This window comes from Choloepus didactylus, chromosome 1 (assembly GCF_015220235.1).
Source record: "Choloepus didactylus isolate mChoDid1 chromosome 1, mChoDid1.pri, whole genome shotgun sequence".
Classification (NCBI taxonomy): Eukaryota; Metazoa; Chordata; class Mammalia; order Pilosa; family Megalonychidae; genus Choloepus; species Choloepus didactylus.
The window spans coordinates 73126985-73153918 of record NC_051307.1 but is presented as its reverse complement, the minus strand read 5'-3'; the positions used below and the strand labels follow the sequence as shown (position 1 = coordinate 73153918).

At 35.8% G+C, this 26934-nt stretch overlaps 1 protein-coding gene across 3 annotated transcripts in view; it reads left to right on the top strand.

Annotated features, from left to right (window-relative positions):
• Window positions 1-23254, top strand: part of CD47 (CD47 molecule) — a 75769-nt gene extending 52515 nt beyond the window's left edge. Inside the window, exons 4-11 of one of the 3 annotated variants that reach the window (XM_037835137.1) lie at window positions 10547-10654; window positions 11800-11892; window positions 12862-12954; window positions 13445-13537; window positions 19035-19066; window positions 20419-20443; window positions 21036-21068; window positions 22990-23254. In XM_037835137.1, the coding sequence (XP_037691065.1) occupies window positions 10547-10654; window positions 11800-11892; window positions 12862-12954; window positions 13445-13537; window positions 19035-19066; window positions 20419-20443; window positions 21036-21068; window positions 22990-22994 (482 nt within the window). In that variant the 3' untranslated portion in view covers window positions 22995-23254. The remainder of the gene's footprint in view (window positions 1-10546; window positions 10655-11799; window positions 11893-12861; window positions 12955-13444; window positions 13538-19034; window positions 19067-20418; window positions 20444-21035; window positions 21069-22989) is intronic. The other 2 variants (XM_037835142.1, XM_037835148.1) reach the window with 2 other exon arrangements.
• Window positions 23255-26934: the final 3680 nt, after the last annotated feature.

Below are 26934 nucleotides of genomic sequence, written 5' to 3'. Positions count from 1 at the left end.
ATAGTTTGTGGAAACATTTATGTAGATTTATTTTAGGACAAGTTAGGTGCAGGTGAGGTGGGTACCTATATTCTTGTCACCCAGTCTGGACTTATATTTAAAGATGTTGATGATAATTGTAGCCAAACATTTGTGGAGTTCTTGCTCTTTTTGATAGGCACTGTATAAAGCATTTTACATCTGAAATCATATTTACTTCTCCCAGGAACTCTGTGGGGGAAGGTAATCTTATCATTCCCATTTTATAGATAAGAAACCAAGGCATAGAGAGGTTAGGCAATTTGCCCACAATCACCAGCTGTTTGTGATACTTCTGGGAGTTGACCCAGTGCTGTTCACAACTACCACCTCTATGCTATACTGCCTGTGTATCTTGAATTTATTCTGAGAAGTTTCTTTTCATAAAGGGTGAACCTGCTACTTATGTATGGCTATTTATACTGAGTAGATGAAGCTGTTATTGATAGAGCACAGTGTTGACCTAATTTCTTGTTTTATGCAACAGTAGTCTGTTCACGGGGTGCCTTCTGAAAGCTATGCACTGAGCTTAAATGCTAGAGACTTGAAAGTGAATCAAGCATATTGCCCCTGGCTTTGTAGCCCTCACATTTCAGTGGAGGAGACATGTATGTAGGCATACTTCTAGCATATAGTTGGGGAAGACATGGGGATTTCAGTCTGCTTTTCTTTTGGTACCATTTGTAAGAGGCTTCCTGGTTATGGCCTGGAAATCACCTCTGTTTTCCACTAGATGCTGAGGTAAGCTTCTTTAAAGATCCAGAATGTTACCTAAGGTATTAATAGTAGCTGAGACCCATGACTTTTACTTTCCAGATTTCTAGTTCCCCTTAATTTTCTTGATTATCATTTTTATGATCTGTACTTGACTATAGAGGGTTTTTCTCGGTGGTTTTTCTAGCTCTGTTGTTCAGGATAAAATCTGGACTTTCGGTTGGCTAAACTTTCAGGAAAGCTAGCAGGTTATGCCGTCGCTTTGAATGTAAAGAGTTTCTTTATAGCAGCCTGGATCTTTAGCTGTATCACGGGTTGCCATTGGTCTTACTGAGGAAGAAGCCTGAGAAGACTTCTAAACTCCTGAAGCCAAGCCAGAACTTGGTAGGTCCTAGACCATGTTTTGAAGACAAAGGTCTCTTACGGGAACTGTTCCTTAATACCTTTGTCTTTTTTTTTCCCCCTTTTTAATTTTTATTGGGATTCTTCAGATACCATACAATCATCCAAAGATCCAAAGTGCACAATCAGTTGCCCCCAGCACCCTCACACAGCTGTGCATCCATCACCACACTTAATTTTTGTTCAATTTTTAGAACCTTTTCATTACTCCAGACAAAAAATAAAGTGAAAGATGAAAAAAGAAAAAAAAAAGAAAAGGAAACTCGAATCCTCCCATATCCCTAACCAACCCCCCTCAATTGTTGACTCATAGTGTTGGTATAGTACATTTGTTACTGTTTATGAAAGAACGTTGAAATACTACTAACTGTAGTATATAGTTTGCAATAAGTATATATTTCTTCCCTATATGCCCCTCTATTGTTAACTTCTAATTGTATTGTCATACATTTGTTCTGGTTCATGGAAGAGACTTCTAATTTTTGTACAGTTAATCATGGACATTACCTACCACAGGATTCAGTTTTATACATTCCCATCTTTTGACCTCCAACTTTCCTTCTGGTGACATATATGACTCTGAGCTTCCCCTTTCCACCTCATTCACGCCCTATTCGGCACTGTTAGTTATTCTCACATCTTGCTACCAACACCTCTGTTCATTTCCAAACGTTTTAAGTTCATCCTAGTTGAACATTCTGCTCATACTAAGCAACCGTTCCCCATTCTTAAGCCTCATCCTATATCTTGGTACCTTATATTTCATGTCTGTGAGTTTACGTATTATAATGAGTTCCTATCAGTGAGACCCTGCAATACTTGTCCTTATGTGTCTGGCTTATTTCACTCAGTATATTGCCCTCAAGGTTTTGTCATCAACCCATTTTTTTTTAAGATGTTTTTGTTCACACACCATACATTCCATCTAAGTAAACAATCAATGGTTCTCTGTATGATCACATATTTATGTGTTCACCACCTTCACCACTATCTATATAAGGACATCTGCATTTCTTCCACAAGGCAGGAGGGAGTCAAAGAAGGTAGAGAGGCAAAAGAAAGAGGGAAAAAAAATGACAGATAAGAAGAAGCAAAAGGAAAAATAACCTTAAATCAAAGTAGAGTAAGGAGTCAGACAACACCACCAATGTCAAGTGTCTAACATGTCTCCCCATCCTCCCCCTCTTATCTGCATTTACCTTGGTATATCGTCTTTGTTACATTAAAGGAAGCATAATACAATGATTCTGTTAGTTACAGTCTCTAGTTTACATTGATTGCATCCCTTCTCCAATGCCTCTCCATTTTTAACACCTTGCAAGGTTGACATTTGCTTGTTTTCCCTCGTAAAAGAACATATTTGTACATTTTATCACAACTGTTGAACACTCTAGATTTCACCAAGTTACACAGTCCCATTCTTTATCTTTCCTCCTTTCTTCTGGTGTCTCACATGCTCCCAACCTTCCTCTCTCAACCGTATTCATAGTTATCTTTGTTCAGTGTACTTACATTGCTGTGCTACCATCTCTCAAAATTGTGTTCCGAACCACGAACTCCTGTCTTCTTCTATCAGTCTGTAGTGCTCCGTTTAGTATTTCCTGTAGGGTGCATGTCTTGTTCACAAAGTCTCTCATTGTCTGTTTGTCAGAAAATATTTTGAGTTCTCCCTCATATTTGAAGGACAGCTTTGCTGGATATAGGATTCTTGGTTGGTGGTTTTTCTCTTTCAGTATCTTAAATATATCACACCACTTCCTTCTTGCCTCCATGGTTTCTGCTGAGAGATCCGCACAAAGTCTTATTAAGCTTCCTTTGTATGTGATGGATTGCTTTTCTCTTGCTGCTTTCAGGATTCTCTCTTTGTCTTTGACATTTGATAATCTGATTATTAAGTGTCTTGGCGTAGGCCTATTCAGATGTATTCTTTTTGGAGTACGCTGCTCTTCTTGGATCTGTAATTTTATGTCTTTCATAAGAGATGGGAAATTTTCATTGATTATTTCCTCTGTTATTGCTTCTGCCCCTTTTCCCTTCTCTTCTCCTTCTGGGACATGAATAATATGTACATTCTTGTACTGTGTTTCATCCTTGAGTTCCCGGAGATGTTGCTCATATTTTTTCATTCTTTTCTCCATCTGCTCCTTTGCGTGTAGGCTTTCAGGTGTTTTGTTCTCCAGTTCCTGAGTGTTTTCTTCTGCCTTTTGAGATCTGCTGTTGTATGTGTCCATTGTGTCTTTCATCTCTTGTGTTGTGCCTTTCATTTCCATAGATTCTGCTAGTTGTTTTTTTGGACTTTCAATTTCTGCCTTATGTATGCCCAGTGTTTTCTTTATAGCCTCTATCTCTTTTGTGAAATCTTCTGTAAACTTTTTGAATTGATTTAGCATTAGTTGTTTAAATTCCTGTATCTCAGTTGAAGTGTACGTTTGTTCCTTTGAGTGGGCCATAACTTCGTTTTTCTTAGTGTAGGTTGTAGTTTTCTGTTATCTAGGCATCTGACCTCCTAGGCCACCCCAGTTGGGTTTTCCCAGATGAGAACAAGCTCAGGTCACAGAAGGAGGAATTATTCAGTATCCGGTTTCCCTGATGATTTTTCTTGGAGGACTGACATACCTGTGTTTTTCTGCCTGGCAGGTGCACCTGTCAGCCTGTCACTGGCTGGTGTAAGGGGGTGTGGCTCGTAGCTCTCCTCCCCCAGGCTTTGGGGTCTGGTTCTAGAAAGGCAGGCAGTAGAGCTGGGCCCCTCCCTTTCCTTTTGGGAAACTATGCCCCCTCCAGAGAGGTCATCTGAATATCAAGAAATTCTTTGTTTCTCTGACTCTGCTGATCAAAGTGTTTTGATTTTAAAATGGCTGAGGCTTTCTTTACTGCAATGCGCTGCGGGCTGAAAATGGCTGAGGTTTTCTCCACAGAGAGAGAAAGGGAGAGAAAGCTCCCAGATTCACCCATCAGCCAGAGGTAGCACCCAATCCTCTGGGCTCCCTGTCCTGAGACAGATATGTGCCCTGACTCTCCCAAGGTCAGTTGTCACCAAAAACCTCTGTGTGCTTGTTGGGGATTCGCTGTCTGTATTGAGTGGTTAATATTAAAACCCCAGTTGGAGCTGGGCTGAGAGAGTGCTGCTCTCTAGCACCATGAGGCTTCTGTAAGGGAGGGGCTCTCAGCACGGGTCCGCAGTTTTTACTTACAGATTTTATGCTGCGATCTCGGGCATTCCTCACAAATCAGGTTGGTGGATGATGAGTGGACAGTCACATTTGTCTCCCCGCAGTTATTCCAAGTTATTTACTAGTTTTTTGGTCATTTATGAATTGTTCCGGGGGGGGGGGGACTAACAGTCTTCCACTTCTCTCTATGCTGCCATCTTCAATACCTTTGTCTTTAATTTTGAACTTGAAGCAGAATCTCTATGCTTAGCCATACAGCTCAGAGATTATCAGAATCAAACTCTAAGCCTTAACTGAAGAAATAATTCTCTAATTGTATTGCATTTCACACACACTGTTGTTCTGAAAATTATACCAACTAACTGTTTCCCACTTCTCTGACAATTAAGTTCCTTGCTGATTTTCAGGGTTTTTCTTCCTCACTCTTTGACTTCATAACCAGTTCTTTTCATCATGTAGATGGTTGATAAATTATTTCAAGTGCTGCCCATCAACTCCTCTAGTTCCTACAGTATTAACATTCAATTCTAAATCAGGAACTGGCTAAAATTCTGAAATTCTTTGAAATAAGTCTTTTCTTACTTTTCCTTTCTTTGAACTTCTGCTTTTTTTACAGGAGTTCTTACTTTGCACAGAACTGTGGGACCATAAAAATGACGATGTAAGCTGAAACTCTGTAAAGCAAACTTAATAATAAATGAAAAAAATTACACTTGTTCCATGACCTTTTAAAACTTTTTTGTCAAAACATTAAAAACTATCTTCTTTTTAGTTATAAATGTATAAAAAAAAATGAAAAAACAGTAAAACTATTAGTACACTGTAATTTAAAATTTTAAAAACATTGGGAATTAGAGTGTTTCATTTCTTTGTAAAAAACATAACAAGAATAATTTGAACAGTGCTTGCCTTCATTTCTTCTTTTAACTTAGGACAAAGAGTAAGCATCTTTTCAATGCCTTGGTAAATTGTCAGCTCCTTTCGAAGTTAGTATCAGCTTGCAGCATTTTATGTTTTGCACTTTTAATATTGTCACATATCTCCAAGAGTTTCTATACCGTGACGGTTTTTACCAGAGTCACTTCCTCTGGGACATTTTCATTCTTCCTGTTATAACTGCTTCCCTCAGTGATGCTGATGATTGACTTCATTAAGTTCCTCTGGCTGCATATCTTGAATGGCACTGTCTTCAACATTCCCACAATCAGCTATTTCTTCTATAACTCTATTTATATAACTCCACAATTCTATTTGAGTTTTACTTACAGCATTATCACTTTTCATTTCTTTGTTCTTTCATTGCTGTTGCTCAGTTTCTTCTTTTGATTATCCATTGTAAAAGGTCACATAGTTTGTCACTGGGTGGCAAGGAGGTAACAAAGCCACACACTTTGCTGTCTGTGAGTGAACTGAATAACAGAGACCAATCACCAACAGTTTTGAAAGAAGTGATGTGATTGGTCACTGATCATGATGTACATCTGTTATTTATGTAGTGATTTGTGGACTGAAGAGATAGCAGTGAAGTTTGTTCTTTATGATATTAGAGTTAATATATTGTGGTAACTGAAATTCATGTATATCAGAAATGTACAAAGTGAGTACTACCTATTATTTACATCAAATTTGTGCATTTTAGGCATCTTTCATTTCATTTCTTCTAACTTTCTAGTCCCCAGTCAAGCTTAATATGCAAGGATTTTGGTAAGAGGTATTTGGTCAGATGTTCCTGTAGAAGTCATTGTTGGGAAATTCAAGGAAAAAATTCTCCGTCACAACAGCTTGAACTCCTACAAAGTATTTTGAGTTCAATCTTGAGGACTAGCTTTATATTGAAAGCAATTAAGGCATGAAAGCACATTTAAAAGAAATAATGGAACAGGGAATTTCTTTGTAGTAATATTAGAACAACCATTCTGAAGGCGTTGAGGGCATATACTGACTTGGACCAGGAGAAATCTATACAGGAAGGTAAAATATCATTGCAATAAATATTATTACAAGGATCATTCTACAGAGCAGATTAACTTTATATCATCTGTAATTGCAGAGCTACCTGGTTGATTGCCCCATTAATAGGACTTTGTTATTGAGTTTGTGAATTCTATCTAATAATCTCGGTAATGGTCCTGTCTACGTTATTATCGCATTATATTACTAAACAAGATATTATCCAATAATCTGATTTTATTGTAAGAGAAACCAAACAAAACTATATTTCAGTATTTTACTCTTTTATAGCATTTTAGTTGCTACTGCCCTAGACCCTTTCCAAATTCAAATGTCTCAGCTTCCTGAAGTTGTGAAATTCTGAAATTGTGAACCATCTACAGGTCAGGGAAAGTCTGGAACAAAGGCGAAGAAGTTAGTGTGTTGTACATCCTCTTCTTTAATCTTTCATATTTAAGGTGTTTGTTGCAGAAAGCCTGGGCTCTTTTATTTCTGTGTCCTTATAGACTAGAAAGTTTTCTACTAAACATTTTAGCGGAATTGTTTCATCAAAGCAGGTTGAGTAGTGTATGGAATTTATTATAAAATCATTTTTGTTGGCTCCTGATAAATAACCAGTTTAGTAATGGCACCATTATTCATTTTTCATCAGTACTAGTTTCATAAAGCCTTTGTTTTTAATAACTATGTTAAATAATTTAAAAATAAAATTTAAATAATTAAAAATTTTGAAAATTGTATTTTAAAGTTATCAGGTATGCTTTATCCTCCATTGAAGAATAAATTGATTTGCAGTCCAATAGTTAGCCAAAAAAATCCTAAAATTATTTTCCTGGAGTTACCAGAAAAAGCACTATAATAACAAAACAAAACACATGCCTCCCTTTATAATTTGTTTTTAATCTGATATGCATTATATGTCATTGGTAAACCTTCCTGTCTCCACTGTCTAATCACTTATAAAGGGACCATCTAAATAGCATATCTTGGAACATGTCCAGAATTTCCTTCTGGCATTGAATTCTTGGATTTTTGTTTTTCTATTGGCATGAATTATCATCTGTGTGGGCCTATGAGTTTATCCATTCTTGGTAGTATCTCGAAAACTAAGTCAATCGATGTGATTTGATTGTCATGTTGACCCAGTAATTTCAGTAGATTTCATCAGTCACAACCTGCATTTGTCTTATGTGTGCTCTGTATCAATCACAAGGAGATGAGAAAACCTTAATAAAGTAACTATTCGTAACATTGGCTGTTTCTTCAGATGGACACTGGGTCTTGTCGTTGTTTCTAAATACCTGGAAGAACTTTCTTAGGCTAGAGAAGACCCACACCTTTAATTTAGTTGAGGAAGAGGATCTGGAAGTAACAGTTCCCCTTCCCTAACCCCCAGTGCACACACACTCACTCACTTGCTCACATGTTAGAATATAAGCCTTGAGGCAGGAGTGTTTCTCTTTTCTTGTTCACTGCCAGCGCTTAGAATGATTGTCACCTAGTAGGTGCTCAATAAATAATTCTTGAAAAAAATGAATCTTCCACTTATACCTTCATTTGGACTAATAAAAGGCCTATATGTCATAGAAACAGAGTAATTATTTGTAGAAGGAATGAACAAAGCAGCCTAGCTCATTTCTTAGAAGTAGGCTGCTAGATTTAATTATTTTACAGATACAAAAGAAATGATTTTAGAATTCCTATTTGTTGACAAAAATGTGATATTGTCTGTCCTTATATTTGGTCTTCCTGTGTCAGGCAGGCCTGAGATTATGAGCTTCTGTTAAAAATGTAAATGCTATTTTTTTTCCCATGTATTTTAGTTTGTATATTGATTTTCAATACATTTAGCTGAGGGAAACCTTTGAAAGTACAGATTTTTTAAATGGTATATATAGGTTATCTTGCCAAACAGCCAGAAAAAATTGAACTACGAAGTCTGCAAGAGCCTGCTGTTAAGAGCATATTAAATTATCTTTATCTTAGTGCTAAGTATTTTGGGAATTACTTGATATTATGTGTTACATTTAGCATTTTGATAAATTTCATTGTTAAGATCCACTTATTAAAGGACAAGAAAAGATTACCAGTAAAAAGTCCAGGGTATTATTGGGTTCTATGGCATTTGTATCAGATTTCTTGCCCTTTAGCTGCACTGAAAAAATTGACAACTGGGTTAGACAACAAGATACCTACCCCACAGTTGCTGTGGGACCTCCTGAAATATGGCCCTTGGGAGCAAAGAAAATGAGTGAAAAGTAACTCTTTATAAAGGTTCACTGAAGAAAACATGGAGAAATACTGTTTCATATCCTCTGGTTATTTAAGTAGATCCCACTAATATGTTTGTTGGAAATGGCTGCTTAATTTAAGGAAGTGTTTAAGGCAGCCTTGAATATAAATAGTAGTTGAACCAATAGACAGCAACTAAAGTTACCTCCTTATACTCAAAGGGAAAAGGCCATTTTTTTTTGGTTGAAAACTGTCAGGATTTGTGTTGTTTTGTTTATGCTGTTATTGTCGTTATTGTCATTATTTTTCACATACAGCTTTTCTAAGCCTGAAGAGGTTGAATGTTATATGAGGTTCAAACTCGTATTTTTAACAGCCATTTTTGTATGTAATTCTGCTGTACTCTAACATGAATTCTTATTGCTTGATCTTTGTAGCTCTTTTATATATCGAATTAAACTTGAAAGAGTTGCTTATGAATGTTTGATTGATGGAGAGGTACATTTGAAACAGCTTCTATTTTATCAACTTTTGCAGAACTTTGAAGCTCTATGTAGATAACAGTGTTCGTGGGATTACAATGAAAAGTGTTTAATATGTCTGGAGAATGTTCCTTTCTCTACCTGAGTTTCTATGTCGTTTATGACCTATTAACTCAATTTCATCCTAACCAGTGTTTGAGCCTAGGAAATAGAAGAGCTGTGAAAACTTACTCTGTGTCTCATAAAAAAGCAGAGAAATGACTGAGTAGTAGCCACATAAGTTCCAAAGTTGGAAAAGGGTATGAGAAGAAATGAAAATTTTGAGGAACTTGCTATATGAAGTTTCTTAACATTTTTGGCATTAATATAGATTTCAGTTACTCAATTTCAGGCTTGCTAATTGCTTACCTACTCCTTCTTCCCCTGAAGAGATTATACAGTTGAAGTTAAAATCTAAAGTGTGGGTAGGTAGATATTTCAAAAATCTTCAAGTGCCTGTAGTTTACCTTAAATGTAGGTTATTACCAAGGTCATTCAGAATTGCGTTTGTTGTTTTTACAATATTTTGTGCATTTATCATTTTAGGGGAATAAAACTAAATATAACATTAAAATTCTGTTCATTTCCCTCAGGACAGTCACCCATTGATTACTAGCATGTAGAATATCCTTGTGTTGATGGCACACAGAAAAATTTTAATCACATGCTCTATTTCTCTCTGCTACTCAGTTTGCTTTTAGGTTAACCTTAAACAAATATCTCTATGAAAAGTTAATTTTAACTAAAATTAACTTTTAAAAAACAAAACCCAGAAGCTGAATATATAGTAAAAGAAATAATATCTTAGGCTTGTCTCTTCCATTACCCTTTCAGAGAATGTACAGTTGAGCTAGCATCAGAAACGATAACATGTATGATGAGTCTTATTGCATCTTTGTAGTTTATTATTATTAAATTATTTTTGTTGAATCAATTTAAGCATTTTTTTCCTGAAGATTTCTCTAGGGTATAATTTGTCCAATGTTTATTCTATCCCCTTTTCCAAAACAAAGTAGATGGTATACTAATTTTATATAATGTGGAGCAAAGCTCTCTTTCTCTCAATCTTGCCAATTAGCCACTTATTTCCTTTCAGAATTATGTCTATCAGTATTATCAGTCTGGGGAAATTTTGCTCCTTAGGGGACATTTGGAAATGTCTGGCGATATTTTTGATTGTTACAACTGGCCTCTAGTTTGTAGAAACTGAAGATGTTGCTAAAATTTCTATAATGCACAGGACAGAGACCTGTCTAGTCCAAGATGTTAGTAATACCAAGATTGAGGAAACCCTCGTGTATGTAGTTCCACTCTTTAATTTAAAGAATGCCACATATCTGTAGTTACACTGCCATGACACTGTTTATCCATTGACTTACTATGAAAAAGATTTGAGGTAGCTTGATGCGATACGGAGTTACTTCTTCTCAGAAGTTATTCGATTATAGTAAGTTGTCAGTTTGTCTCCACACTTCATTAATTAGAGAAATGGCTCCATTCCTTGTGATTGAAATCCTGTATTCTTTGTTTCTTTTTAAGCACTTAAATATAAATCCAATCGTACTAATGAGAAGACCATTCTTCTAATTGTTGCTGGACTATTACTCACCATAGTCATCATTGTTGGAGCCATTCTTCTCATCCCAGGTAAGGTATAAAGTTTCTATAAAGAAGGGCAGGGTTGATGTTCATGGGGCATTCCAGGGTAGGGTGTATTACTTTCTTAGGTCTGCTGTAACAAATTACCTCAAATTGGGTGGCTTGAAACAACAAAAATTCTGTCACCTTTCTGGGAGCCAAAAGTCCAAAATCAAGTTATCAGCAGGGCCATGCTGCCTCCCGGGGTTTTAGGGGAGAATCCATTCTTTGCCTCTTTTAGCTGCTGGTGACTAGAGGCATTCCTTGGCTTGTGGCTGCATCACTCCAGTCTTGCCCCCATGGCCACATTGCCACCACCTCTTCTCTTGTGTCTTCTGAATGTCTGTGTCAAATTTCTTTCTACCTCTGCCTCATAAGCACAGTTGTCATTAGACTTAGGGCCCACCCAGATAATCCACTGTAAGCACCTTTGCTCAAGATCCTTAATTTAACCATACCTTTTGCCATATAAGGTAATATTCATGCTTTTGCCGTTTAAGGTCACATTCCTAGGTTCCGGGGATTAGGGCATGGACATACATTGGGAGCCACCGTTCAACCCTCTAAAGAGGCCAGTGTTATTGGCCAAGACATGGAAGTGGGAATAAGCATGGGAAACCAGTCTGTTTGCAAGAACAATAGCATTTGGGTATGGGAGTGTGCATTGGTAAATAAGGGTGTACAGCAGATGGAAAGGAAAGCAAAAGAATGTTAGGTCTCAAAATGGTAGTCCGTAGAAAGCCATCACTGTTATTTAAAAAGAATGCAGTATAGGTGTAATGTTTTAGGAACATAAATTTGACAATTGTAGTTAGTGAGGGAATGGGAAGGAAAGACATGAATTCAGAAGATAACTTGAAAGAATAACTGATTTGACTATGGGACAAAATGAGTATAGCAAATGAAGGGATTGGTAAAAAAAAAAAAATTCGTTTCTCATTTGGAATTAGGTATGGTAGTTAGGAGGAAGAGCCAAATTAAAGTTTTGACATGTTGAGATATGGATGTTGAAATTTAAGTTGAGATTAAGTTTGATCTTAATAATAAAAAGCAGTATTGATATTAATATATTTTAAAAATTAAGTACTTTAACTTCCCAGAGAGTAGGATATATGTAGAGAAACATTTTAAATATGACTTTTATGTATTTACAGGTGAATATTCAATAAAGAATGCTTCTGGACTTGGTTTAATTGTAATTCCCACTGTGATACTAATATTACTTCAGTACTGTGTGTTTATGACAGGTGAGTATTTGTTATATAAAGATTTTTCCTACCTTTTTCATTTATAAAACAGCATTTTTGGTGAAAATATTTTTGTGTTTAATTAACAACTCATTCAGATTAATTTTAAGTTTATCTTAGGTTTTTAAGGCATTCAATTATTTTATACAAAGTGATTTTCATATGTATTTCATGCTAATCAGTGGATTTTAAGTTTTGGTATATAATTTTTAGTGACTTTTTATCTTCTCTTTTAATTTTTTTAAGTTATAAGTAGATATTAAACACAATTTTTCTCTTCTTTTGCTAATATTCTGCATCAAAAAGATGATTTGTACAAACAGGGTTATGTGTCACAAACAGTGGAAATATATTTTTTCATAGTTACTGGTAGGCTTGAACATTGTAGTTTTAAAAGAAGATGTTATAGATATCCAAACTATAATTAGTATCATTTTCTCTGCATTTTGAGAGTAAATAGCTAACATTTTTGTTATTATTAGAGTCTATTTTTCCTAATTGCACATTTATTTGTTGGTCTCAGAGCCTGTCTGTACATTCGAAAGGGGTTAATTTGTTGTTAAGATCACACATCTCCTAAATGTACTAGACATTTAAGTGTCATGTTTGCATATTGGTTCTCTGCACCAGAGCAATTTTATATGCACGTGAAGAAGACATGCAATAGCCACGTTGTAAAGTGTACAAGTCTGGTAAAAGCAGCATTGTTCTAAGAAGATTTGAGGTAAAAATTGCCAGTCTAGCTGGCTAACCATGAAAATAAAATGCTGCTGAATGAGTGTGAGTCTGGAGCTGACTACTTGTGTGAAAGGTTTGGATCACTGAAAAAAGGATTTACTATCTGACAAGGAATTCTAGGGTCATTCTTTGGTCATTGGAGATCATTCTTGACTGCACAAAATGCAAGTAGGAGTGATTGCTTCTTAAATACCCTTAACATGCTTCCGTTATATCCTTTTCCTTCTCCAGCTTTTGGGATGTCTTCCTTCGCCATTGCCATATTGATTATTCAGGTGCTGGGTTATATACTTGCTGTGGTTGGACTAAGCCTCTGTATTTCAGGTAAGGGTCACATTCTTCTGTCCTCCTATTTTGGTTACTAGAGATTTCTCTTGGGCAGAGCTTTTTTTTTTTTGACTTTCATCTTTTCCCCACTGAGAATAGAGCTTTCTACATTGCTACTAGAATATTGGCTGTATATAACTTATAGCCGGACTGTTACAGCAGCCATATTGCTATGCTTATTTTTAAATAACCAGGCTCCACTTGGTGCCAAAGCAGAAGTGTTAGGCATTACACACTATTTTCCATTTGTCTATATGTGATAAGGTAAATGTTATAAAACAAGGGTTTTTTATTTATAATAATTTGGAGTTGTTTCACTGACTCAGTTAATAATAATGAAAATATAGATATAGTTTTTGTTCCTTGATAATTAGAAAAAGAATTACTCTCGTTACAAACTTGATAATATTACTGTTATTGTAGATTCTTTTAAAATGGTCAGTTGTTTCATGTGAATTTCTAATATAAATTTCATTTGTTTCTACAGAGTGTGCCCCCATGCAGGGTCCTCTTCTGATTTCAGGCTTGGGTATCATAGCTCTAGCAGAATTACTTGGATTAGTTTATATGAAATTTGTGGGTAAGTTTATTTTTGTTGAACTATGCCAAGAATTTAAAATATATACTTTGGAAAGTGCTTTTGGTTGATTCTTGCAGTTTAGGACCAAAAAATATATGGATAATTCAAAAAATGAGAAAGTTAAAATGAATGCCACTGTATTCTCTAAATAATAAAAGTGTAATACTTTGGGGTAAGGAGAGTAATGGGCATATGAATTAATGAAAAGTTTGGGTTATAAATTATTTTAAGAGAAAATAGCTTTATGTTTTAGAATGCATAGATTTCTTAAGCTAAATAAAGGTAGAGATCTTTAAGGATCCATTTTAATTAATGAAAAAATGATTTTTAATTGGTCCGTTGTTTTTATGGTAGAGGTCTTTTGCCGCAACCTATTCGTCAGTTCCTCTTCTTGCATATTGTACTTGGATTCCACTAAGTGGACAGGAATTAAAATTCAATATTAGTCACTTTTGTTAATTTAAATAGCAACAACCTCTGAAACATGACTTTAAAATATTTTTAGTTAAAACCAAAATAATAAAAAGGTAGGCTTTTCCTACCTTTCATTGTTTCTAAACTTTATATTTAATCGGCCAGTTTTCAAGTAGCAGGTTTCTGCATATACAGTCAATCCTCATTATGCGTGGATTCCTTTTTGTGAATTCACATTCTTGCTGAAATTATTTGTAACCCCCAGATCAATACTTACAGTACTTTCATGGTCATTTGTAGACATGTGTAGAGTGGTGAAAAATTTGAGTCACCTGTTGGATATGTTCCCAGCTGAGGTTGAACACAGCAACACGCTGTCTTCTTGTTTTAGCTCTTGCCCTCTGAATGGGTGTCCTTTTTGCAAAATATTTAGTGCAACATTTTTTACATTTTTTTTTTGCTTTCTGTTGGTGATTTTGCAATTTGCAGTGGGCCCCAAGCTTAGTGCTGACGTGCTGTCTAGTGTCCCTAACTGCAAGAAGGCTATGATGTACATAATAGAGAAAATACGTATGTTAGGTAAGCTTCATTCAGGCATTAGTTACAGTATTGTTAGCCAAGAGTTGAATATTAATGAACTAACAATATATATTTAATAAGGTGCCTTTAAACAAAAACACTCATAAACAAATTCATGTGTTAGTCAGTTGGCAAAAATGTTGTGAAGAGAGGCTCACAGCAACAGAACCCAGTATTTCCCCTAGGAACAATGGCTCAGTATGCACTAATTCAGTGTTCACTGTGCCTTCATAGAAAATAAATACCACAAATAATGAGAATTGACTGTATCCTTATTGTTAATACATTTATAGAAATAAATGCTTTTACTGGTGCTTGAAACTACTTTGTTGTCTTACCTAAGCTAAAGATGTTCCCTACAATCTGGTTTATATGTCGTTTCCCCTTTTTTTAAGCAATCTCCTTTTTAATTTATGAAGTAATGCAAATTCTTCAATGCCTGTCAAAATAATCCAAAGTTTCAAGTTAATAGAGTAAAACAATCAGCACTGTATCATTGCTTTAGATGAGTGCGTTTCTAAAAATGAATATAAAACAAATTATCATCAAATAATTTCCCATATGACTTGCAAAAAACTCAAATAGATTTTACCTTTATTTCTAAACTGTAGCCCTTGTTGATGGATTGTTTAGTTTGATTCTGTCATACATTCCTTGTCTTCCTTTCTTTAATTGACAAAAAATAAGCAAGTAAAATAATTAAAATGTATCTATATTTATATGTCCATAAGTCAAAGTAGTTTTTCAGTGAAATTTTATGATTTTATGCCATGGAATTCCATAGAACACAATTAAGACTTCTAAAACAAAAGGACATTCATTTGACAGCTCTAGTGAGCATCATGAAAGTTGAGGCATATTCTATTTTTGTTGAGCTTTCTAATCTCCATGAGTCTGGTTCTTAAGATGACACTGCTGATCTGGTTGCTCCCCAGGAGTGCCTGACCCATGGTATCTATTTGTAATGAGTCGTGTTAGGTGTCTTTGACTGATGGTCAACTCTTTGTTCATACTTTTTTCTCGTTTTCTGGATTGCCCTCTCTTTTCTTCCCATGCTTCCACATGTCACCCATGTCTAGCAGAGAATTATGTGCAGTTCATTTGCCATCAGTCTGCAGATTTCCACTCATTTGGGAACAGGCATTGTCCAACTGCCACCCCCTTGACGGTACTCTCCCTCCTTCTCCATCACATACATCCCTGAAACTTTGAACCCAGTGTAATCGCAACATTACTGTTCTCACCTTAAAATTAAAATTAAGGAAATTCTGAAAAATTCCCGAAATTATTTTTTCTTTATCATAGTTTAACACATAACTATGCCATGTGTAAGTTAAGAATTTCATCCAATTTTATTTTGGGAATACCCAAAATTAACTTTTCAAATCAACTTGTCTGACACCAGAATTGAGAGGCACACCTTCGGTCAATTGAAGGGCGAGAAGAGAAAAGGTACAGGAAAGCTGCTCTTTAAATAATGTGGTAGACTAAGAAAGTGGATGTGTTTTTCTTATATGATCTAAATGTGTAAATCTGAGTATATATAACATTAAGGCTGCAAATTTGAACATTTGTATTAGGAAGTAAAAATTGTAAATGTTTCCAAAATAATATCCACTCATTGCAGATGCTGTGTTTTAAAAGAGCCCTATATAATGTGTGTTTGTGTTGAACTAAATGTAATAAAATCCTCTGATAATTAAAAAAAATAAAATTCCAAGCTATCTCTTTAAGAGTGATTACCATCACCATGAGAATTTTAACTTTTATAATTTTCTTTATTTCCAAGTTTAAATGTGTAGCCTTAATTGTTACTTTAAAGGGTAGGATTTTGCTTTCATTTTCTGTGATCTCACTCTTTTTTTAGCTATGGTGGATTTATTTTTCTTTCTTCTAGAAACATTTCAGTTTTATAAAATGAGATAATGTTAGAGCCTATAAAGGATGAAAAGGAACTAGCTAAACTCAGTAAGTTGGGCTTGTTACTTGTAATAGGGTATTTATAGCCATCATTTATAAGAGTCACTATTTCATTTTTTTAGAGCAGTCCAGGGCCATATAATAGTGTTCAAATCAACCGAGTAGGAGTTAGGAACCATAATTACCAGAATATCTCAGATATTTTAGAATGATGCAATATACGTATTGCATCATTCTAAAAATATATATATTTATATAATTCAGTGATATTTTCTTGCCCATTACTGGGGAGAAGTGAATCTGGTACCACTAGAAAAAGTGTTCCTGAAATTTCAAAATCTGGCAATGCATTTATGGTCCATGGTCAAGCTTTTCAGGGAGAGAAGAACAAATCAAGTGCTATGACAAGGAGAAGCTTTACAGAGAAAACTCAGGTGGGATGCTTACAGCTTGTGGTTAAAAAAATCATGACTGCCAATACCTTAGGCTGTGGTAGAAGCACATAAATCACAGTCGTTCTTTTCTTACATGGGTTTATATCCCTATTGAAGAGTATTAACTCAGGTGAAATTAACTTATGCATTATATTGTTTTGTAATATTAGTGGGATAACAGCTGAGCTCTAAAGATTGGCAGTTGCCCCTGGGTCTCCCTGATTGTTATCCCTTTGAATCACTGTTCTTCATAAATCTCTTTTTTTTTTTTCAGAATGGGCTAGCCAAATGTGATGTCCCTTGGATCTAAGAATTGGAACTTACAAACTATTTTTAAGGCATTATTAGGGAAGAAACGGGTTACTTGGCAGTTCTTAATACTAATTTGAATAATACATTTATGAGCTCAAAAATAAACTCTAAAATCTTGTCGCTGACCCTTCACATTACTAATGTGATTTTACATAGCGCTTCAGTTCTCTATTCCTTTATAAGGCATAGATATAAGGAATGGTTTAGTTAAAATGGGTTGTATGTTACAGTTGCATAATTCTGCTCGGTTTATTTGGAAGCTGCTAAACTTGGTGCTCTGGTATTCCCAATCTATTGTACTCCATAGTACTCTAAAAAGAGGTTGCCTTCTTGTTTGGTTGCAAGGACCAAGCCCCTCCCTCAGGTGGCCTCCGGTAAGGGTCACACACTTTAGAGCCAGACGGCAATAATGGAAACAGGAATCTCATGAAAACAAATAATATGTAACTGGGCTTCACAGAAAGTGAAACTGGTACATAGTTTAGGAACTGGAAGAATCCACTACATCTCTAAAGACTCAGTCAGCAGATTACCCTCTCAGTAACAAGAGTTAGTTGATGCCCTTTGGTCCATTATAGTTACATAGTTCCTCTGTTCGTTCATTCTTGCCTACCAGCCAACTAGCTCACCATCTCCTTAATGTCCTTATTTTTTATCCTATCAATGTCCTCTCACTCGTTGCTTTCTCTTACCCATAGCTCTAAGCTCTGATCTCCTTGCTTGCTTTCTCTCTCTTTTCCACCTTCTCTTTTTATTACCAGCTTTCCAGTCTTCTTTCGATATCTCCTGTGCACATTACAATGGGGGAGAGAATCTTATCAGATAGTGATTTGCCATGTTCCCTGTTTGAGGGAGCAGTATAACCTTCTGGCTAGTCTATAGATTGACTGCCCTTGGTTCAGGACCCCCCTGTTTCCAGGCAGCTCTGGAAGCTTTGTAGGATGGAGAGAGTGGTAGTAAATAAAAAGCATGGAGAACTACAAGGGGGTGAGGTTGCAGCCTCCATCTGCAAACCCTGTGCCATCCAGTCCAGGTTGCAGTGGAATCAACTCTCAACAGCATCACACTCCTATTGAGTGATTCACTGGATTTGCTGGTCCATGCTTTTTGTATGTGTAGGCTCTGATTCTACATTTAAGGCTGAATTTAGCTGTTCTGGGGCTTCCCGCTTGGTTTTTATAAAGAAAAACTCTTTTTTCCCTACCCACTTTTCCTTTTTGTACTCTCTTCATGCTTCTATATTCCCTAATCTTGATTAATTGATCCATTCAGAAGCTGTGAAAAGGGTAACTCAGAAAGCTAAGAAGGAATACTTAGAGAAGGGCTTGATTGTGGCTATAACCAGTTGCCTAGGATAATTCTTTAAACTCAGAGGGGTCTGAATATTTTCTTTAGGTTTGTTAGCTAGCTGAGCTTTATTTGATATCTGGAGCAGTGAGCTATGGGTGATGGAGCAGACTGGTGGCAGGTTGTTACCATGTTCTGTCACACTCTGTCTGGGTTAAGTAGGGAGGGATGTAGAGCCTCCAGTTGGCATGTATTTTCTCACCAAGAAGCTTAACGAGTGCTGATTTGGCTGGAGACACAGCATGCATGAATGAGAAATTGTTTATGTTTATTACTTGATGTAGGTGGATTATTTGCATCATTTTATTCTGTCAGTGCATATAATGAATGTTCTATATTTTTGAATAGATTATCAAAGCTGAAACTTTCAGTGAAGTCTCTGGCACCTCTGATTCTAGCCCTGAACATTTTATCTTACAATTAAACTTCATAATGCATTTATTTATTTCCATCCTAAATGCATATTCTTTTTTTTTTTTTAATTATATCAGCTGCCAATCAGAAGACAATACAACCTCCTAGGGTAAGTTAAAATTTCTTGATTGATTTGGGAATGGTCACTTGATGGTATAGATTGAGGATTGGTAGTTGAAAGTATTGAGCCCATTTGCTCGCTGTTTATTGTAACACCAAGTTAAGAGAATGTTGAAGTCTTTTCATGACTTTTGCATGAATAGGTCCAATTCTGTATTAAAAACCGTGTTTGCTTGTTTTAGTAGCAAGGGGATGGAATAATTGATGCCTTAAGATTGTGTTGACTCCGCACACCCAGAGCTGGAAAGTTTACATGTAGGAATAATGGCTATTATCTCTGCTGTCAGAAAGAAGCTGATTCCAATATATGCCCTTACCTGATGTGCTTACACAGTGTACAGTTTCATGCTTAAAAACAAGGGGAAGAGATTTACATTAACTGAATTTAATTAAAATACTATAATCTATAAAATACCTTAAATATTGCTGAAAATATATGTTCTGAAATTATGATTCATTCTCTCCCTCTTCCCCCCATTTTCATAAACATTTTTCTTCCTTAAAAGTACTATTTCACTGTATCTTAGATACCTTAATAAGCTATCTGAGGAAATTCCAAGATAAGGAGCAAATTGAGGATGATAAATGGGAGAGGGAGCCTTTATAAATAGAAACTCATCATGGTTACAAGTCCAAGAGCTCTTTTATGGAAACAGGATCTGGAAAGGACTATATTGTATTCAGCTTCCGCATAAGGATTGATGATAGCTTAAGAATATGTTTGCTCCAAATGCAGTGCTGAAAGCAAGACTGGCAGAAAGTGGATATTACATATGCTCCTTAGTCTGACGAGCTTCAACATGCATGCCAAAAAGGCAATGTGGAGGCTTGTCTTATCACAGGTGCTTATTCTAAAAAGACTTTTGCCATATCCACATTGATTACTATCAGTTAGCAGTGTTGAAGGAGCCCCTACTAGAGATAATCCAACCTCTTTGGACCTTTAAATCCAAACAAATTTTCTTTCGCTCTTTCTAAGTTCAATTTGTAGGACTCAAATGATTCTGGTTTGCTCCCATCTGTTGTTTAACTGTATTATTTAGTCTGTTGGTATTTATGTTTGCCTTTACTAATGCTTCTGGAAGTTAGGATTTCTTGAACTGGGGTAGGCAAAGTGGGGTAGGAAATTCTGCACAAAAAGGAATGTTAAGATAATAGTGCAGTTACTTAACTACTAACTAGACTTGGCAAGCTTAGCTTTAACTTCACTGCCTTCTTTTAGTTTCATGCTGTAGAATTCACTGCCTACTATATAGTTTAAAAGTTACTGTACATAAATTTTAGTATAAAAAGGCATGCAATCAATTTGATTTTTATGTATATATTTTAAATATTTTCCAGAAAGCTGTAGAGGAACCCCTTAATGGTACGTGGTTATTAAAAACTTGTATATTCTTCTTGGTCAACTACCAGATCATAATTTAAACTAGCCCCCAGAGCAGTAAGAATGCTCTATCTATTCCTTAAAAAGAATCTAGTTTCTTCTCTTGTCTTGTCGTTTCTTTTCTTGATTATTCATCAGGAATTAAGAGTATTGCTTCTACACTGTTCTGCATCTTCCAAAAAGTTGCTTACCCCAACCAAGTGATATGTGGACAAGGATACCACCCCCTTGATGAAGTGCTACATCCCCAGTAGACAAAAATCCCAATTAATTTCAATTTCTGTTTTTTACATTTCAGAAAGATACAGACTATGACCATGGAGTGAGAGCAAAATTTCTCACTCTCTTTAACCTAAATCTAGATCTATATTTCCAGCTGATTCTGTTTCCTTTGGAGGATGGCTGTGGGTATGATCCACAGAAAAACATTTTGTAATAAAATGATAGCCCTTAAAATTAATTTGACTTTTTTCTTGTAGAGTAGTTGGCATGATATTACTGCATATTTGTTTATTATAACTGATTTCTAATTGTGGAATCTTACTAACTGCCTGCTTGGCTTACTAATTCTTAGCATTTAAAGAATCAAAAGGAATGATGAATGATGGTAAGTATAAAATGTGCCTACACTTATGGATTGTGTGTAAAATATAGGCATTGAAAAGAAAATAGCTCCTTGAAATTATGCCTTTTTTAAATAAAAGGGATACTGTCAAATAATAAAGGTCCAAATTTCTTGATTTATAAAGCTTAAATCTACTAAAAATTGCAAAACTAAGAATATGAAAGTTGTAGGATGTCATTAATCAGATTTTCTATTCATATTGCTCACAGCAAAGAGAAATCACTGCTTTTTTAAAAATAGTTTTTCAGATTCTCTAATGATTGTAACTTTAAAATGCTTTTCATAAGACACAAATACAATCTGGCAGAAATCTTTATCATTTGACAGAGTTTCTTTTGTGCCTGTGTTGTGGTGCCTTTTGTTGCATTTAACCCATGGGGTCTTAGTATCTCTGTTTCTGCAACAAATCTTGGACCTGATCTTTTGAGAGCGGATTAAAAAAGAGAGATGTTGAGTATTTCCAGCTTTTGCTTCTTTTTTTGAACTCTGGGCTAATAACAGCTTCTAATCTTTATTGGCTGTTTAAAGACATATATTTGTTAGTTCTTAAAGCAGAGATATTGAATGCTACAAACATTCATTTTGATATTATATGCTGTAATTCTTCAGTTATGTTAGCATTTTAATAACTATGTGTTTTACCTTATCAAAACTTTCTTCATACCTTTGATATTTTGCAATCATTCTTTGAATTGTTAAGTAATTGCTTTATATTTTAGATTATCAGCTTTCATTTTACTGTTTTAAAGTCTGTGACCTAACTGCTCACCTCCACAGCCAAGTGCAGTATTCGACACAAGAGGCTGTATTCTCCTGACAGCAATTAATTTTTGCATAAGATTAAAAACTCTCCAATCATGTGTTAGTGGATTAAATTTAAAACAGTGTTTAGGCTTGTATTCAATAAGGAATCACAGAATCCTCTTAACTTTTGTACATTAGTGTCACAGCCTTTATTACAAAAATGCATGTTTTGTCATACAAGGCACTGCCCTTCTTAAAAAAATTATAGTTAGTAGGAATAAACCAAAAGACACTAAAAAAAGAACTGGTACCTGGAATTGTGGCTTGGTTTGTTCACGTATACAGTCTGGTGTTCTTGTTTTTAATTTTCTTCTTTCTTTTCCTGTTGTGGTGTCATTCTTCTGTAGTTGTATGAAAAACTAAATTCCTTTTCTCCATTTTCAGAAAACCAGTGTAAGAACCTTGAGTTCCTTTTCTTTTGTCCTTTGTTAATTTCCCGTAAGACATGTCTTTTTTTTTTAACCACTGTACCAGCAGATATTATAAAGCAGTTTTGCCTTGAATATTTTTATATTCGTAGCTCGTGAATTCTATGATGACCTGTGAAATTCCATTAATTTTACTACTAATACTATTTACTAAATGTTTGTCTGGTGGGTTCTTCCTACTGACAACTGCTTGATTGGCACAGTGGGTTTGCCTTTTCCGTGAATGAGGTTCAAGTTACCTTCCTCGGGGCCCAGCTACCATTTCCTTTCACTTGCCCTTGCTCACATGTTTATTCCAGGTACATTGAAGGAATGATGTTAGATCTAAAGGGAATGTAACAGACTGTAATTCTAGGATCAGTATCTTTAGATTTGATAAATCAACGTCTCTTGGTTTTTCCTCAGCTAATGCAGAAATGGAGATTCTCAGACTGTGTTGATTTTTATTTTCATTGAGCATTGGCCTTTTACTTACCGAAACCAAAAAGACTAATGATTTGTCTGGCCTATGTCTCTGACCTTTGCAGATCTGGGTTAAATATGCTTCCTTTACTTTTAGATACTGTATATCTGAAACAATTCGAAAAGAATTTTAATGCATCAACCTGTTAATGCATTTGGCTTTTTTGTATGTGGAGTAATGATTATATGTTCATTTTTCAACTTTCCAGAATAACTGAAGTGGAGAGATGGACTCTGATTTGGAGAGTAGTAAGACGTGAAAGGAATACACTTGTGTTTAAGCACCATGGCCTTGATGAGTCACTCTTGGGGAGAAGAAAACAAGAAATTTAACTGGTTTTCATCTACGGGAGAAATTAAATCATTGGATACCCTTAAATGATTGTTACGAGTTGAGTTTTTTTTTTTTTTTTTTCCAAAGCAGCTGTAATTTAGTTAATAAATGATCACGATCTGTGTTGTGTGCCCAATTGAGATCCAGTTTTTTGTTGTTATTTTATTCAACTAGGGGCAAAAGTAGAGTGGACAACTTCCAAGAATGATGCCTCTTGGATCCTAGGGCCTGTTGACTATCAGCCACCTGTTTAAATTGGGTCAAGGTGAGAATTACCTAGACCAGTCTGGTGGCTGTCCAGGGATCTCACAGTGGCTGCCATCAAACCTTAGCAGACTCGCGTTCTCAGAGGCTTGGGCAGATTCGATGTTAGCTGAATAATGTGTCTATCACTTCTGGATCAAGGGAGTAGTGAGTTTAGGCATAGGTAGGAATTGGTTGGGAACATCTTGTATGCCACCTGTGTGTAAACGTGACACCAGTGGAGATAGTGGTCTTCATTCTTGGGGGTGGCCGTTCACACATTCATCCTCCAACATACAGTGTAACAGATCCTTTCCAGAGTTAGGTAATTTCACTGATGAATGTGTTTTCTTTTAATTCACACATTCCTTTACACCCTGTCTTGTCCTCCTGTTACTTGCTTCTGCTCTACAAGATGTAGCACCTTTCCTCCTTTCCTCCTCATTGAACATGGTCCAGTGACACGGTAGCATCCATTGCAGAAAGGAGCCAGACTTGTTCTCAGAGAACTGTGTTCACACTCTTCAGCAAAAATAGCTATGGTTGTAACATATGTATTCCCTTCCTCTGATTTGAAGGCAAAATCGACAGTTTCTTCACTTTTTTTCTGATCCGGGGCATGAGAAACCAAGATTGAAATTTGAACTATGAGACTCCTGCATGGCAACATAATGTGTGTCACCATCAGGCCTAGAGGCCGGCCCTTGTAAGGGTGGTTTGATTACTGTTGTATCTCTGTTGCATGAAAACACTCATCACCCTCCTCCTGTAGTCCTGCCTCCTACCCCCCCCCCCTTACTCTAAGATTGAAAAGTAAAACGAAACCCCCGCATCCCCTACCCCAGTTAGAAGAAAATTAACGTTCTGACAGTTGTGATCTCCTGGAGTACTTTTAGATTATTAGCACTTGTTTTTTACCTCGTTTGTGGGTGTGTGTTTGTACGTGCGTGTGTGTAAGATAGGCACATGCATCTTCTGTATGGACGAAGTGGGGTACCTTACAGGAGAGCAAATGTTAATTCATGCTTTTAATAAAAACGTTAAAGACACAAAGGTCTTGGGTGGAATTATATTTAATTTGAAGACTTGATCACTTAAAACTTTAAAAACTTCTAGGAAATTTGCCAAGCTTTTTGATTGCTGACCAGTACTCTCTAAATATATTAGTAATTCTTCCTGTTTGCCTAATAATAAGACATTCATATTTGTAGTTGCATTAATGATAGTTATTTCTCAGTCTACTGAATGTTCCTGTGTGCCTGTTTTATGCCAAACTAATTGTCATATTTCCTGTTGGGACCAAGTGGTTTGTCCATGGCAAACCTAAATTTAATGACCTACTGAGTCCTCTCAGAAAATGGAATCACTGTAAAGACAGTTTTTCTTGGAAAAAAGACAGGATAGTTTTCTTCCCTAGTTGTGTTGCTGTCTAAAATATTAACACATGTAGAGGGTGCTATATTCCTATATGTAAATCTGATGGCTCCTGCTGATCTTTTTCTTTCTGAAAATATTTACAGTTTGCCAATATTTATTACTTTAGACATCCAGTTTGATGGAAGGAGGGAAAAAGCAGATGGACCTGAAAAGACCCAAATTCCTATTCTCTATTTCACAAAAAGTCAGGTATGGGCATCTTTATAGTGAAGTTTTTTATAAACTAAAGTGGTACTTTTTAATATGCTGTAAACTCTCATTTTAGGGGGTTCAGTCTTGAGAATTATCCATCCTTTGTGTTCTCTTTAATGCTGCCTGCCTTTTGAGACATTCACTGCCCTAGGCAAGGCCACCAGAAGGTAGCAGGGGAAATGAGAAATGAAATCAACTCTTATTCTTACTAGCTGTCACCTTCTCTGGAAAAGGGACCAAGCAGCAGGAGTCATCTTGCTTGAAGATCATTGGGCCAGTTAATTCTCTTTGTATCAGACTTGTAATGCTCCCAACTTTCTGTCACAGCAAATTAAAATTGCTAACAGTGATTAGAGCAACATATATCTGTTTCCCCCCAATCTGCTTTTTACTCACTGATCCCAATTTTTGCTATCAACTCCTTACTGTATGTTCTCGGAATATCACCACTGCCATTTTCTGCAATACTTCCAGCCTTTTTGGCCAAATCAAAATTTTCCTCTCCTTTAGAGCATTTTGCTCCAGCCCTTCCTCCCCTACTGGCTTTCCTTTGCAGTCTGCAGTCCATCCCTTTCTGTGTGGCTGCATCTTTCATCTCTTACCTTTCCTAGTACTTAATGTATCTGTGCTTGCTCTATTTGTGTGTGTGTGTGTGTGTGTGTGTGTGTGTGTTTAATTTGTCTTAACTTCTCCCATTCAATTTTTAAATTCCTTCCTTATCAAGAACTTTTTTTCCCCTTTCTCTCCTCCTGCAGGGCTTTGTATACATTAGACTCAGTACATAAGTTTGATAATTAAGAGTTAACTGTATTTAGATTGATTTCCCACTATTTTTAATGGGTGAGCTAGAGTGTTTTCTTTTTTTGAAAAACTTCACATGTTCTTAAAACCTTAATGGGTGATGATTGTCCACCTGGAAATTCCAGGTTTGTTCTGTTTAAATTCCTGAGAATGTCAGCATTTTTTAAATGGGGCTATACCATAATTGGGAGAATTGCTCTTTTCAGAATGTAATGCAGTGGATTTAGTAAATGACCAACCAAATTATGGTTTGAGTTAAAGTTGCAAAAGTAATAAGTTTCTTCCTCTGCATCTTCAATAAAAATTAAGCTCTGTATCACCATCTAAATTTCTCTTTCCTAAGGTGGATATTCAAAAATGGAGATGTGTGGGGTGTATGTTTAGAAATACTCATATCTGTTGTTGGAAACTGGAGAAATGATTGTTGGGCAACCCTTTATTTGTTTTATTTGATTGCAGGTTTGTTTAGAAACATTAGTTTTATACATGTATCATACTTTCAAAATCACTAACAGCCATCACCTACTGGGGGTCCTTTGTTCAGTCATTTTCAGTGGCTCCTAGGGATAGTCCAGGTAACTTTTAAGAGATGAGCAGTGAACAGGAAGTTTTCCTGCCTTTGGTTTTTTGATGGCTCTTAATTATGATTGTTTAAGTCCAGTTTTCCCATAAATTTAGGCTTTCTGGAAAAAATATTGTAATCTTCTCTGTAGGCAATATCAGTGGAATCTTAAAAGTGTTGTTATCATGGTTGGTGAGAGAGAGGGAAACGTTTTTGTTTTTATTATACAGAGCATTATTTACAAAAAGCCATTGTTGAGTATTGGATCCCACATGGTATAAATATCCATTAACCATTCTAAATAAAGAGAACTCCAGTGTTGCTGTGTGCAAGATCCTCTCTTGGGGGCTTTTTTGCATAGCAATTAAAGGTGTGCTATTTGTCAGTAGCCATTTTTTGCAGTGATTTAAAGACCAAAGTTGTTTTACAGCTGTGTTGTTAATGGTTTTTTTTTTTATATGTATTAAATCAATTTATCACTGTTTGAAGCTTTGAATATCTGCAATCTTTGCCAAGGTACTTTTTTTATTTAAAAACATAACTTTGTAAATATTATCCTGTAATATTATATATACTTAATAAAAC